The sequence below is a fragment of the Crinia signifera genome, chromosome 1, assembly GCF_055691185.1.
Source record: "Crinia signifera chromosome 1, ASM5569118v1, whole genome shotgun sequence".
In the NCBI taxonomy this organism is placed as follows: domain Eukaryota; kingdom Metazoa; phylum Chordata; class Amphibia; order Anura; family Myobatrachidae; genus Crinia; species Crinia signifera.
This window is the reverse complement of record NC_139217.1, coordinates 418,954,255-418,970,450: the sequence shown is the minus strand read 5'-3', so window position 1 is coordinate 418,970,450 and position 16,196 is coordinate 418,954,255. Positions and strand designations below refer to the sequence as shown.

Below are 16,196 nucleotides of genomic sequence, written 5' to 3'. Positions count from 1 at the left end.
ATGCTGGTGCAGTATGGTCAATAGCTTTATATGCGAGTAGAAGTGTTTTATATTGAATACGGTAAGATACAGGCAACCAATGGAGGGACTGACAGAGCGGAATAGCAGGCGATGGGCGTCTTACAAGGAAGATCAGCCTAGCAGCAGCATTTAAAATGGATATAGCCAACATTAATTGAAGATTGATACTATCTAGCCCAAAGTGCCAAATATCATAACAGCAAGGAATTGCAGTAAAAATCAGATAATATATTAAGCCTATAAAGATATTTTTCATTTTTCAGGGGGATAATTATTTATACATCAATTAGTTATTTGTACTTACTTAATTAATTAACTAAAAGGTAGTTACCGCCCTTTGATCCAATTTGTACAGATATTGGTTATAATATAAAAAATCTGTCCATTATCATTAAGGAGTGAGTTTTCTGAAAATACTGTAAATGTAATTATAATTGTAATCGATGGTTATGTTGGTGATGCACGGGTATTATAGTAACTGATATATTTTTATTATTTTCTTTTGATCTCTGTAGAATTGATATAAATATATATATATATATATATATATATATATATATATATGGATCTGTCAAAAAAGAGGACAGGAGGGGCGCTCCATAGTGCATAAATGACAGTTTTATTAAAATGATCATAAAACCACTTTAAAAAAAAGAGACAAACAATTGCTTGTACCATAAAAAAGAACGCTGTGGGCTGGATACCACAAGGCTTTTGTATATACAACACGACCCGGCAAACTCCTACCAGCCGTCCGGAGCACTATCGCCAACCAGGATCACCCACTGGGAACACCGATGGTGAGAACAGCGTGTCGTTGGAAGCCGTAGGAACAGAGGCGTGCAGGGGAGCCGGGTACACACACAGCAGACGTCACAGGCCTCACCCTAACTAGTTTCGTAGTAAAACTTCATCAGAGGGCTTTACTACGAAACTAGTTAGGGTGAGGCCTGTGACGTCTGCTGTGTGTGTACCCAGCTCCCCTGCACGCCTCTGTTCCTACGGCTTCCAACGACACGCTGTTCTCACCATCGGTGTTCCCAGTGGGTGATCCTGGTTGGCGATAGTGCTCCGGACGGCTGGTAGGAGTTTGCCGGGTCGTGTTGTATATACAAAAGCCTTGTGGTACCCAGCCCACAGCGTTCTTTTTTATGGTACAAGCAATTGTTTGTCTCTTTTTTTGAAAGTGGTTTTATGATCATTTTAATAAAACTGTCATTTATGCACTATGGAGCGCCCCTCCTGTCCTCTTTTTTGACAGATCCATTGCTTACTCCCAGAGTCCAGGGAGTTTGGAGGAGGCTGCAGTCCTAAAAATTGGATTTAGTGCTGACTTGCTAAATCAACCTGATTACCAAGTTCTTCTAAATTGGCTGGAGTAGTTGCACCTGTCAGCGCCGTTGGTCCACTACCTGCTGTCATATATATATATATATATATATATATATATATATATATATATATATATATATTTCGATGTAGCCGGCACTAGCAAACAAATAAAGCATCCGCTTCAGGTGCCTTCAATTTCACTTGTTTTAGCACAAGGAATGATATAAATGGTAATGTTCAGCGGCACTCAGAAGACTGAAGTTAGTCACGTAATAAATACAACAGACTCAAATGGAGCTTTCAGCTGAAAGCTCCATTTGAGTCTGTTGTATTTATTACGTGACTAACTTCAGTCTTCTGAAAGCCGCTGAACATTACCTATTATATATATATATATATATATATATATATATACTAGGTGATTCATCGCGCCCTACGGGCGCTCTTCACACCGTCGTAAGGGGCTGCGCCCCCTTAATTTGTGAACGTTTGTATATGAGAAATATGGTTAGAATTGTATGAAAGATGCCCTGTATTGCAACTTAGGTGTCCGCGAATCGTGGGAGGGGGGGTCGCGGAGGGTGCCGCGAATTGCAGGAGGGGGGGTCGCGGGGGGTGCCGCGAATTGCAGGAGGGGGGGTTGTGGGGGGGTGGATGCTGCGAATCGCGGGAGGGGAGGGATTGCAGAGAATCGCGGGAGGGGGGTTGCGGGGTGGGTTGCCGCAAATCGCGGGAGGGGGGTTACGGGGGCGGGGGTTGCGGCGAATCATGGTAGGGGGGGTCGCGGGGGGTGTGCCGTGAATCACGGGAGGGGGGGTCACGGGGTGGGGTGCCGAGAATCGCGGGGGGGTGTGTGTGTGCTGTGAATCGCGGGAGTGGGGGTTGCGGGGGTGGGGGGGGGGGTGTGACGCAAAACGCCACAAGAAAAAATCTACACAGAAAGGTCAACACATGTAAATGTTGACATAAGTGTGGCACTTCATTGGTGTCCATGTCGACACATGAGAATGAATATGAAAACATTCAAAAAATGACAAAAAAACTTCAAAAACTCATGTCAACCTTTTTCATTGTCGACCATAGCCATGTCAGTGTTTTCCATGTGCAATTTAATTCTGGAGCTGCCGCGAATCACGGGGGGGTGCCGCGGGGGTGGGTGCCGCGAATCGCGGGAGTGCGGGGTTTACAGGGGTTCCGGAGGGGGGTTGCCGCGAATTGCGGGAGGTGGGGGGTCACGGGGGGTGCCGCGAATCGCGGGAGGGGGGGTTGCGGGGGGTGTGACGCGAATCGCCACAAGAAAAAATCAACACAGAAAGGTCAACACATGTAAATGTTGACATAAGTGTGCCACTTCATTGGTGTCCATGTCGACACATGACAATGAATATGGAAAAATTAAAAAAATTAAAAATAAATCTTCAAAAACTCATGTCAACCTTTTTCATTGTCGACCATAGCCATGTCAGTGTTTTGCATGTGCCATTTAATCCTGGGGCTGCTGCGAATTGCGGGGGGGGGGGTGCCGCGAATTGCGGGAGGGGGGTCGCAGGGGGGGTGCCGCCAATCGTGCAAGGGGGGGTCGCGGGGGGGGTTCTTTTTGCTGCGAATCGCGGGAGGGAGGTCGCGGGGGGGGGGGTGTTTTTTCCGCGAATCGGGGGGGGGTCACGGGGGAGGGTTTGCCGCGATTCGCGGGAGGGGGGGGGTCGCGGGGTGGTGGTTATGCCGCGAATTGCGGGAGGGGTCGTCGTGGGGGGTTCTTTTTGCAGCGAATCGCGGGAGAGGGGGTCGCGGGGTTGTTTTTGCTGCGAATCGCGGTAGGGGGGGTCGCGGGGGAGCGGGTGTTTTTGCCGCGAATCGCGGGAGGGGGCGCGCGGGGGGGAGGTTTTTCCGCAAATCGCGGGAGGGGGGCGCTCACCTGGTGGCTGTGGAGTAGCAGTGCTGGGCAACATGGGAAGGCAGTGGGTGTCTGGCACTGTCTGTGGGCTCACTGGGCTGGTTCTCTGTCACATACCTCCCAACATGACCCTCTCCAGGAGGGACACAATGCTCTGTTTCTAGACTTCCCCTTAATGTATGATTGCCATCACCTGTTTTAAACAGGTTAATTTCTCAGAAAGGTGTTCAGCACAGATGAAGGCAATCACACATTAAGAGGAAAGTCCAGGAACAGAGCGTTATAGACACAGACACCCACTTTGAGTGACAGATGTAGCCAAATATATAGGAGATATATATATATATATATATATATATATATATATTAGGGCGGAGTAAAAAAGTTGAAATTGAGATATTCGAAATTGTCTAGTGTGGAAAAGTTGTGACTTGACCTGAATTAGAAAAGTGCAAAAGCATTTTGCTCTAAGTCATGATCTTCTGTTCCGGCAAGACACCTACAGATAAAAATAAAAAAATGTATGAAGAAGCTCCGATCTAGTTAAGTGCATATCTGCATATCTGCACTTAACGCTAGTTAACTGGGGAGATTTTCTTTTTTTTTAAATGTATCACCAGTGCACCTAACGTGCACTAAGGACAGCCCGCCGAATAACGCTTGGCAGGGCTGTCCCCTGCAAACCCCCCAACAATTAGCGGTGTTAATGAGGCGAAGCAGGAAGTATTATAGCGCTGCGCTAAGCTCCGCTATAATACATCTGCCCCATTGTATCTATATGAAGTAGCAGATTTTATAGAAAATTTTAACTTGCACCAGACTTGCAGTAAATGCACTTTATTAAATTAGGCATTTTATGGTTCCAAAAAGTATGATTACAGTTAAATCCATGTTTCTGTGTTATTTCAGGAAATCAATATAATTACACAATAACCGTTTTGCTTATGTTGTAAGCAGTGCGTTCTATGCCTGCACATAAATATAACATGTTACAGTGCTTACCAACAGCCCATAATTCAACAGAGTACGCAGAACTAATCATGGCTTGTTTACTTCTGCCTAATGTTCAAAACATATGCAGCACTGGTTTCTCGCATCATAATACAATCAGGGCGAAGTAAATTACTAACATTCTGGAATAGTGTTTTTGTTTGGATAGCGGAACTTCAGAAATACAGCGGGGGAAAAAAATAAGGCACGCTTTCTTCCTAATTTTCTTTTTAAATAACATTACAAGAGACTGAAACTTACTGAATTGTAATATGAATGAACAAGGGGAATGTATGTGGAGGTGGTGGTGGGTGTACAATAGTTATGGTCTCATACTGGTATATATAGTAGGGCCAAAGGGGTCCATTTGCTATGCCTGGGATAAATAATATATAAAGTGGATGTAGATACTAAACAGCTCCTACAGGAACAGTAAGTTTTCAGCCAAAATGCGAGATGTATCTATCCAGAGTTAGCCAACTCCAGTCCTCGAGAGCTACCAACATTTCATGTTTTCCATGCAACCTAGTTGATGCGCAGGTGCATTCATTGCTCACTGAAACATTTTAAGATCCACAGGTGGAGCTCATTGCTTAACTTTCTTCTGTGAGAAGACTTGGAAAACGTTAAATGTTGGTAGCTCTCAAGGACTGGAGTCAGGGGCGTAACTAGATATTTGTAGGCCCCACAGCAAAATTTTGTAAGGGTCTCCTATTAAGTAACTGATGGTGAATTAATGTATGTTAAATATATTACTTAGACAGTAGAGATGGGCCTCCTTCAGCTCTGCGGCCCATAGAAACTGCACCCCTGGCAACTATGGTAGTTACGCCCTTGACTGAAGTTGAATACATAAAGCCAATTAAGGCTAAGATCTCTTCTGCAAAAAACACAGCAACAAAATATAGAGACAAGGTAATCAAGTCCAACAACCACATTTTTAATCCCTAAACACACTTTCTTGTCTTTACGGTGCACAAGCACCCCACCTTATATGTGTGTGTAAATGTATGTCGTAAGCTTTTAACCTCTACTCAAATTCACAATGAGCGGAGCGGACCATGACCTGTGATTCCACACAACGGAAAGGAACACAGACATCAAGGCCCCCTCTACCCTTTTAAAAATAAACCAATAAAAGTTAAGTTTTAAGCAAAACAGAAATCAAACTTTCTGGTGTGCATCCACCGAGCAAACTCTTTTCTTTCTTCGTACTACTGAAGTTGAATACCCCCTGTACTATGCCTTAAAACATGAGAAAATGGAGAATGATACACCACCAGCCAATTAGCCCTAACTGACATTTTTAAGCTGATTGACTCCTACTTTCTCTCCATCCACTTTCTCTCCTAGGCTTAGTAATTAGACCTTTAATATGTATCGGCTGGAGAACTGGTTGATTCAAATGTTTTCCCCAACCCATCATTTATGTTATAAGGGTAATTTACAAATGTGCAAAATTCACTACTGCAGTGCATCTGCCTTTTTGTACATTCCCTTTTTTTTATTCTGAGCAGGTGAGGGCAGTGGAAGATAAATCTTGGCTGGGTGTATGAATATGTAATACACTATACAGTGGATACACACAGGAGGCTTTGTGCACTCCTTGCCTAGAGTTTGAGTACTGTATCTCTTCAACAGCTGGGATCTCAGGCATTGGACTTCAACTGTTATGTGTTATTGATTGAGGAGAGTGAAATAGAACTGTGGGTAAAAAAAAATCTCTGTGCCAGTCATCTAACTGTGCTACCACTAATAGGGCCAGAAAATGGAGGATTTAAAAAAATGTTTTACCTTTTTTTATTTTGTTAGGCCACGTGTCAGCAGCACAGTCCCAAAAAAACTCAGAATCTGCAATACCAACATAAAAATAGTTCTAAATAAATATGGAAGAAGCTTTGCAAATGTCTATTAAACTACATACAAGCTACTTGATGACTTATTGCTGACCTATTTAATGCCTAACAGGATAAGTTCCCAAATGTCATTGTCCCCCACACTCAACAGCTCATGTTTTCAGGATTTATGTTTGTAGAAACAGTAGGTTAATCAGTGACCCGACAAAGTAGACTAAGGGGTAAATTTACTAAGCTACAAAGCTGCCAATGATTGGTGATTGTGGCCAATGAATTTCACAGAGCAATAATAATTAATGCTAAATCAGGCTTGTTTAGCAGTGATTACATTTGAAATCCATCAGTCACAGCCACCTCTCATAACAGACAGAAAGCTGGGTTGAAACACGGAAGTTCATTAAGATCAATGTAGAGAGTAGTAACACTGAGGCACAGACAGTAGACGAGCACAGAAGAAGTTTATATGGGCTGTCAAATTCTTGTTCAATACTGAGTCACTAGTCACCTGACCAAGTACCATATAAGGTATATAGTACTGAGTGCCTGCCTCTAGATGGCACACCAACAGTATACCAAGGGGCTGCAGTTATGCCGAGGACAGCTGGGATCTGCCATGGCAGTTAGCGGAGTGGGAAGCTCAGAGGGGAAGATCTTTTGACCTATTGGACAGCCGGGTTAAATTGGCCAGCTAAATCCTCGGAGGCTTGGAGCCCTCCAGCCAACAGTCCTGAAACTCTTGATCATCTTAAATTGGTCTTCCTGCCCCTGTATTGGGGATTTATGTTGTTCAGCCAGGTGCTGCTGGCCTTTAATCTGAGCTTGTTGCACCTCCTGCAGCAACTGCACCTGAGCTTGTTGCCCCTGTATCTGGGTTTGTTTCCCTTGGAGACCGTTTAGCCAACATATTTAAATTGCCCTGCTATTTTCAGTCAGGCACAAAAAGGGGTGGTTTAACAGGCCAGACAAAGAGCCACACCACAATCACACCCAAGCCTGCTGCAGAATTAGTATAGATGGAGCCACTCTTATCTGAGAGGTGATTGGTAGATGATCGAAAGCGCGCTTGGAGCTCCTGTTGCCTGTGGTTTTATTGAGGATTGGACATTGGATCTATTACCGATTAGCCTGGACGTGGAGGTACATCCCGGGTACCTGCCTTCCTTTCCATGCGCTTTAGAGAACTTGGTTCGTCCTAGTTCTCCACCAACTTGGTAATTAGCCACTGTCTACCTCACTTATTGTATTTTTATGCTCTTGTTGAATAAATGGTATTACTCTATGTGCCATTTTATATCCATTTTTTCCGGTATCCATAATCGGGGAGGAAACTTGGTTACCTTCGGGTGGTCCAGGAACACACAATCATTTGGTTGGTCTGTCTGATACGGAAAAGAGGACCCCCTTCCGATCAGAAGGAGCGTGGCGGTATTATATAATATCTCACATTAACGGAGAAGAGGATCGTCCCTTTATCTACAGGGATGTACTCTTCTTATTAGGGCGCCACTTGGGAATAACATCTGCACTCTGTTTTTGTATCTTTACCAGGGTTCCTGCCATTTTGCAATGTGACAAGGAATCGCATACACAGGTCTGGTTCTTTATTCTCAGCAGGTAGATAGCATTCCAGGATAACAGATTGGCATTTCTTAAGTTACAGCATGGCAGTTCTCAGGTTACAGCAATGGCGGTTCTCACAATACTTTCAGACAATCGCTCAATAACCCCCGGACCCCAGCAAGCCCAGGAATTAACTGCCATTGGGATAGCCAACTTTCTGTCTTGAACACACATATAACAGGAAGCACCAGGTGCTGCTAATCAGCCAGTGATTCCCAATACATCCTAGGAAAACCCAGGTTGGATCTCCCTAGCCCTGCAGCTGTTGCTGTTCTAAATCCTGGAATGGATCTTTCACATTACCCTCCAGTATATATACACGCACATATACGCACACACAAACACATGTATACATATAGTTACATAAGGTGGTGTGTGTGTGTGTGTGTGTGTGTGTGTGTGTGTGTGTGTGTGTGTGTGTGTGTGTGTGGAGGGTAGGCAACTATGCTTTATTCTGGTTTTGGAATTACCATATACTCTGCATGGGCTGAAATGTAACTCTGGCTGGAACCAGTAAATCTTCCACACTTCCGAGTTTAGCCAAGTACACTTTGCCACCTCCCATTTTGTCAACCTTTTTCACGTGTTGACCATTTCCAAGTTGACATTTTGTTTGTGTCAACCTTGTACATGTTGACCATTTGGTGTTGTGCTAGACACCATCGACCCTTCCAACCAAAACCCATTTTTTTTTAGCCACTTCCAAGAATGTGAAAGTACTTTTTAGTGACTTGAAATAAAAGCGCAATAGAAAACCATAAACCATTTGCAAGAATGTTGTCATTTCATCCAACTCCGAATCAAGACCTTATTGGATACAATAAATTTAATTGCACGATAAAGGGCTATAGAGTTAGGCTGTTCCTTTAATCACATATAATACAGGTTTGTCACAATTCCACAGCTTCTTGTTTTTCACTTTTCGTGCTCACATCATGTAAACTTTTTCTCTATTCGGCTTCAGTGCTTTCAACACATGTCCCAGAGAAATAGTGAGATAGAGGAACAGGATAGGGTGCACTAAAGGAAACGAGAGGCCAGATAAGAGGAAAGGAAAAGCGGGCAGCAGCCACCCAGCACGTGCCCTGCATATACTCCTCTCTCTACTCAGTAAGCATCTGTATACTCCTCTCTCTATTCTAGTCAGCATCTGTACTATGCATTCTAGTTTTGTGCATCGTAACCATGATCCAGAAAAATGCTCACAAATGTCACATTTCAGTCTCTTCCAGGCATTAAGTATCCTTCTGCCAAAGTGGTGTGTGTTTGTGTGTGTGTGTCAGCAGATCTCAGCAACTCCCCTCCCTCTGAGTCTTGTTTCATCTGTCCACTTATCAAAGCACACAAGAAATCCATGTGCCTCCTCCAAGAGGGAAGTTATCTTTAGGGAAGAAGATTAAACAGGACAAACTGTCAGTTAACGAGTGGGGGAGAATGGTTTGTTTCTGAACTTGAAAGATTATTTCCGATTAGAATTGTAACTCATTCGGTAGTAGTTACCATCAATAGATATACAGCAGCCAAACAGTACACCCCCCCCCCCCCCCCCTAGTGTTCTAAGCCCTCAAGACGCCCATCATCCACTTTTACCATATCTCAAGCCTTTCTCATAAAACAAGCGTCTGTCTGGAAGTGTCTTCTTGGAGCTTGTCCTGGGAAAATACGGAGCCTGGAAAGTGCAGCATGGTATATATATATATATATATATATATATATATATATATATATATAGAGCAAGGATTTGTTCGGCACTCTCGGCTATAGCTGGGACATCCACTGGGGTGCCTTCCTAAGAGATTGGTATAGGAGTTTTACTCCAAGGCAGGAAGCCCTGGAAATGAAGAAGCGGCACTCTCCGGGTTTGTGAAGTCAATAATACTTTAGTGCATCACAAAAAAGTTACAACATGGTCGTCAACGTTTCAAGGCTGGTGTGCCTTTTCATCAGGACGAGATAAAGTGCTGCTAGTGCTGTGCAAATAGAAGAATTCTTCTATTTGCACAGCACTAGCAGCACTTTATCTCGTCCTGATGAAAAGGCACACCAGCCTTGAAACGTTGACGACCATGTTGTAACTTTTTTGTGATGCACTAAAGTATTATTGACTTCACAAACCCGGAGAGTGCCGCTTCTTCATTTCCAGGGCTTCCTGCCTTGGAGTAAAACTCCTATACCAATCTCTTAGGAAGGCACCCCAGTGGATGTCCCAGCTATAGCCGAGAGTGCCGAACAAATCCTTGATCTCTCTTTCTCTCTCTCTCTCTCTCTCTCTCTCTCTCTCTCTCTCTCTCTCTCTCTCTCTCTCTCTCTCTCTCTATATATATATATATATATATATATATATATATATATATATATATGGTACTTGTTTCCTAGCACGGCCACAATCGCGGGCATCGGGTGTCATTTTTAGTGGTCTGCGACGTGACCGACGCGATGCCCCCGATTTTCCCATTGAAAAAAGTCAAAATCGCGTCGGTCGCGTCGTATGCGGCTAAAAAAGGCTTAAATGGTCCAGACGCGATGCCCCCGATTTCCCATCGTAAACAATGTTAAATGCCTCAATTTCACCAAATCATCATAGGGAACAATGGTAAATGGGCCAGAAACCCCCAAAAAGACCCCTGAACAGTGAAATGTCCCCACAAAAGTATTTTACGCCACCCCACGATCAACGCGAACCCGAAGCGTGGCGAGCGCCGCGGTATGCGTCCTCCGACCTTTTCATACCCCCACTATCCACGTCGGCGTGGAGTTGAGAATAGAATAGTGTGGCGAGTGCAGCGAGGCGAGCGGACGCGGATACCTTCACAGGTAAACGCGTCCCTTCGCGGGCTTCACAGGTATCCGCGTCCCCTCGCGGGGCACGCTGCGCTCGCCACGCTTCGGGCTCGGTGGCTCGCTGCGCTCGCCACACTATTCTATTCTCAACTCCACACCGACGTGGATAGTGGGGGTACGAAAAGGTCGGAGGACGCGTACCGCCGCCCCTTGCAGGCTCGCTGTGCTTGCCACGCTTCGGGTTCGCGTTGATCGTGGGGTGGCGTAAACTAATTTTGGGGGGACATTTCACTGTTCAGGGGTGTTTTTGGGGGTTTCTGGCCCATTTACCATTGTTCCCTATGATGATTTGTGTAAATTGAACCATTTAACATTGTTTCCTATGGGAAATCGGGGGCATCGCTGGTAAATTGAGGCATTTAACATTGTTCCTTATGGGGAAATTGCGGGCATCGATGGCCGCGATGCCCCCGATTTTTACTCACGATGCCCACGATCATGATCGTTGTGGCCGTGCTAGGAAACAAGTACCATATATATATATATATATATATATATATATATATATATATATATATATATATATATATATATATATATTACTCTGAGCACAACTAGAACATAATTATGACTACAGTACATATTGTACTAAATGCATCATCATTTTCTTAACTGGTTTGTTGGGGTCCCAACTAATAAAATTGTCCATATGACATACTGTACTAGGGACGTCATTAAAAAAGGATAATGTGCAAATAGTCCCTGCATCACAAGTGTTGTTCCTCCCGTTCACTTTATACCTCACAGATACAACAGTCCACATACGGTATGTTACAGTGACCTCAAGCTGGTGATCTAGATCTGTGTGGGGCCCATTGTCACCTTCAGGTTAATCCAGTCCTGTTAAAGTGGTACAACAAATACATAATTACGTATGATTTTCTTAATGGTTACCGTACATTACCTAATATAATTGAATAACCTAATTAACTGAACACCGTAAAATACGAATATGTTAAGTGTGTCTAACAGTGAAGAAATATTTACCTATATTTTTTAAATATAATAAACAAATTAAGCTATTTTATTTGTGACGTCTGGTACAAAATTGTATGTACAGTATACTTATTTACAAAACAAGAAGGAAGATCAGTACCATTGATAAGTAAAAACTATTGGTCATCAATTGCATAGTTTAACACTATCAAAGGCCAGGTGCGCTATTGCCAGGCAATGGCAATGATGGCCATCTATAATAAATACTGTAAAACACTGTATATTGTAATCCTTACCCGCTTGCAGCACAAATCATGCTTGTCTACATTGATTGTCTCCTCTCCAGGAGAGGCCCGGAGAGGAGACTGTGTAACTCTCTCTGCACATGTTACATCAGCCCCACCTGCAGTGCATATGGTTTTGTCCATTAGAGAGTGATTGTGCCTTTGCGAGTGAACCAGAATAACCCCCTCGAACCAATTGAATCAGGGTCGAATTGCAAAAAAAAAATCGCACTGTGTAAATACCACTTAAAAAATGCTTTCAAAAACAGAATTTAAATAGTTTATTTTTTATCAATTAACAAAATGCAAAGTGATTGAACAGAAGAGAAAAATCAAATCAATATTTGGCGTTACCACCCTTTGCCTAAAACTTGTTACAAATGATCACATTTCTGTGCTCATGGCAAATACGGGGCTATACAGCTATTGCTGCTTCTGATCACACAAATGATTACAGTTATTTTACTTGAAGGCTATTGTTTTACTGCAAATCATAATTGGTCTTGCACTCGAGGCATTATAATGTACAGTACAAAAGGAATAACACTGCAAAAATGGAACCGGAACAATCCATTGATAGATATGTTAATATCAAATGGCTTTCTATCAAATTGTTATGTATGATCATGTGTCTATGGTTTCCTATTGCATACTGAAAATGTACAAGTATAACGCTTTCACAAATAACATATAAAAAAGTATAAATAACGTGAAATATTTCAGGGCTTTTAAAAAATATATATAATTCTCTTTTTGTAGCTTCACAACCATCATCCAAGCGTCGATCTTTTATCAGCACCCCTGATGATTCTCCAGATATTGCTCCAAGCAGAAAGCGGAGACATCGGAGGGCAAATGTTTCCTACTACACAGAAGTAAAAGATAAGATTTCACAACCGGAAGATGAAGAAAAGCAAAGGTACCGTATTACACATGTACAATAACCAAGCCATTGCCAGTAGGAGTGGGAGACTTGGTTAAACCATGGGCCTGATTCAGAACCGCTTGCTAAGCAGCATTCTTTTGCAGCGTCGGACCAAATGAATGCCCAAGCCGGCATAGGAATGGATATGTACGCTTACACATCCGCATGCAGGCGTACGGGTGAAAAATCATTCGATGGCTAACTTTTGTTTAGCTTGTAGATATCTGAATTAGGGGCTGGCGCGGACATCAGCCATCTGCACCATGCAAGCTTTGACCCGCCTGCGTTGGCATGGGGACGCCCAGCGTTTTTCTGGGAGCACCCACCATTTTCGATAGGCCCTTTCCCGCCCTTCCCCCCCTTCTGTGCAAACGCCTCACTGCACCAAAACACATGCGCAGACCCACATCATCGGTCCCCTGACCGAATTTGGCCCTAAAGGAGCGGGTTTACCATCAATAGATATACAGCAGCCACACAGTACACCTCCCCTAGTGTTCTAAGCCCTCAAGACGCCCATCATCCATGTCTGCTCGTATTGATGGAGATTTTGAATGACATCCTCTATGGATATTTCCAGTAATCAGGGTCTTCGCTGAAATAATCATAAAGGGTCTGACACTGAGATGCTTACAGTAAAAGGTGCAAATTGCTAGCTGAGGGCCGCATCACACTCCCCCCTCTGGTACATATGATGGTTAGCTGCTGCTGATCTGCAGCTTGTACGTTCCCCTCTGAAGCTATCTTCATTACTCATTAATATATTAGATGATATAATGAGCATGTATTAGCAAGTTTTATATTTGCACATGCACAGGGATAGTTGTACATGCTGTATGCAAATATGTTCAACTCCGCATAGACTGTGCATATATAACTGAGTTTCACATACATTTTTTTTTTTTTTTTTTTACTGAAAGAGAGCAACTCTCATATAAAGCCTGTATTATATCCATAATTATACATCACGTCTACCCTCTTATCTAAATCATTGTTTTGGTTTTTGTATATACAGTATATTCACTCTCTACCCCACAGTATGTCTGTCATTTAACTGGTTTATTTTATTTCCCCCTAATGTCTTGTCACTGATAACACTGCTTGCTGCCTACAACATGAAAGGGTTAAACCATTGAAGTAACAATTCATGCAGAATATTCTTTATCTTCATTTTGCTAGAATATGTGTTCCTAACATAGGGCCGGATGTAATGAGGTGCGAGTCTGGCGGCAGTGCGGGATGCCGGTCGAACTAAGAGATTTATTTTTATTTTTTTAAAGGGGCGCTCATTTACAAGGCAAAACCATGTCTTGTTCTATGCTGGGACATTGTTGTGGTCATTGAGATTGTAGTGCTTGTGACTTTCTGATGGCTGTGAGGGTTACCCACAACAGGAATGGTTCTGGCTGTTTTGTTTGTATCGTGTTGGTCTGTGGAAGTACGTGTAGAGATGGTACTGAGAGCAGACTTTTCAGCCTTCCAGAAGAGAGCGACATTAAATTTCAGTTAGCCATGTCCTCGTTCCTCATACACATGTTTGCTGGTTCAATGTTCAGAGGCACCTGGCCCTCAGCACCTGCTCCTGCACATACTATTGGCATCACCCATATCACAATCAATATTGTCCTAGCATACGCTGACTGGCAGCGGATCCCTGCAATACCCCAGCAAGCTATTCCCTACTGCTCATATACCCTCCTCCTTAAGCTACCTATACATTAGATGATATTTTAATTGATATGCACAATAACAACCAGTCATATACTTTAGGACACCATAATTCAAAAAAGTTTGGGAACCACTGCATTGATAAGATTTATTTTACCCCGGAATCGCGATCCTAGGTCCCACCTGGCTCTGACCAGGGTCCAGCACTTTCACATTAAACCTGGGTCGTATTATACATTGGCTATTATAACCCAGGTTTAACTTTTCTTATATCCCGGGTCAAATTTCTTTCACACCGCACCTTGACCTGGGTCGACCGGGTAACAACCCAGCAATAACCCGTGTTTGAGGTGCGGTGTGAAAGAGGTATACTGTAAATGGGGCGTTTTCTTTTGCAGCTTTTTTGGATGGTTGACAGATCTTCCAGCATCAGGACATTTTCCTAGTGCTAACATACTTACACAGTTATGAGCAGGTCTGTGCAAAAGGCTTTCATTATTTTAGCCAAATATTGCACAAGTTATGTCCTGCATAAAGAACAGGATTTTTAATACTTTTATTCTTTTTATTCTTTTTTTGGTACTGATTGTCTACTTTGCATATGGTTTGCTCTATGTTGGGGTGACCTGGAGATGGATATAGGGGATCTTGTGCAAATTAACCTGGGTCCATGTCGACTATGTCGACATTCAGGTGAAAAACCAGTGAAAAACCTTGTCCCATGTAGACCTAGACACCGGTCGACCTTGCGGTATGTCGAACCAATGGTGTCGACCATCTTTGGGTCGACCAACCCATCCACACCCGAGGAGCCTACACATGTGTGCATGTGCTATTTCCGCACATGGGAAACATGTAAGATGCATACGCTTCTGCATAAGCAGCACAAGTCCTCATCGAGCCATGTTATCTTGCTCTTTCCTAACCGGCACATTTATGAATCTTTGCTGTCCCGAAGCTGCATGAACAAGAACTCCCTGAACTTTCGGATGTGAGAACATAACCGCCCACCCGTTTTGCCTCCTCGGTTGCATGGACTCTGCATGGTCACTGTTGCTTACTTGCATTTTCTGTGCATGCGCAAAGTGAACTCATACAGGTTAAATTTGCACCGTGTACCCTTGAATGCTTGTGTCGACCTAGGCGCCTGTCGACCTCGCAGTATGTTGACTCAACGGTGCTGACAGAAAGGTCGACAACCGTATCCCGTCTTCTCTTGCACGATCAGTACTAGTGCATGACCGCCAGTCACTGGCTACAGGTGCATGCACACACGCGCACATCTCCAATAAAATCTAGGTGATTGCAGTTGTGTCCTCAAGGTAAGTATAGAATTTGGGTGCAGGGTGATTGGTGTGAACTCCCCTTAATTCAGGGGCCTGTAGGCACCGAACACCCTTTACCCATTATATATACAGTACCACAAACCGGTTGGCCCTAAAAATTTAAAGTGGCACTAACACCCAATGATGATGAGGTTTACACTTAAACTGAGTGCCGCTTTAAATGTCCATCGCTTAACTGGCTATGGCTACATGGACAGCTACTGATATAGAAGTGGCTATGGCTATATATTTGTCCTTTATCTGCCCTCATTCTTCCACCGCCTTCTCTCTAGTGCATTATTATGCTGCGTATAAGTACCATTAGAAAGCCTTGTCTGCCATCATGGCATAACAGGAAGTAGAACATTACCACTCATGTGAGAGTCTGTGTGACCACATGAAATGATTCTACTGTTTGCAGTTTACTCTGTAGAAGTGATTTGTTTGCTCTGTCACTTAGGAATATCCATAGGGTAGCAGCAATTCCAGTGGCCAGAAGAGTGA

At 43.5% G+C, this 16,196-nt stretch overlaps 1 protein-coding gene across 1 annotated transcript in view; it reads left to right on the top strand.

The window, feature by feature from the left end:
- XRCC4 (X-ray repair cross complementing 4) overlaps positions 1 to 16,196 on the top strand; it is a 340,917-nt gene that overhangs the window by 213,923 nt on the left and 110,798 nt on the right. The window contains exon 7 of the mRNA XM_083151842.1: positions 12,534 to 12,693. Coding sequence (XP_083007968.1) covers positions 12,534 to 12,693 — 160 coding nt within the window. The remainder of the gene's footprint in view (positions 1 to 12,533; positions 12,694 to 16,196) is intronic.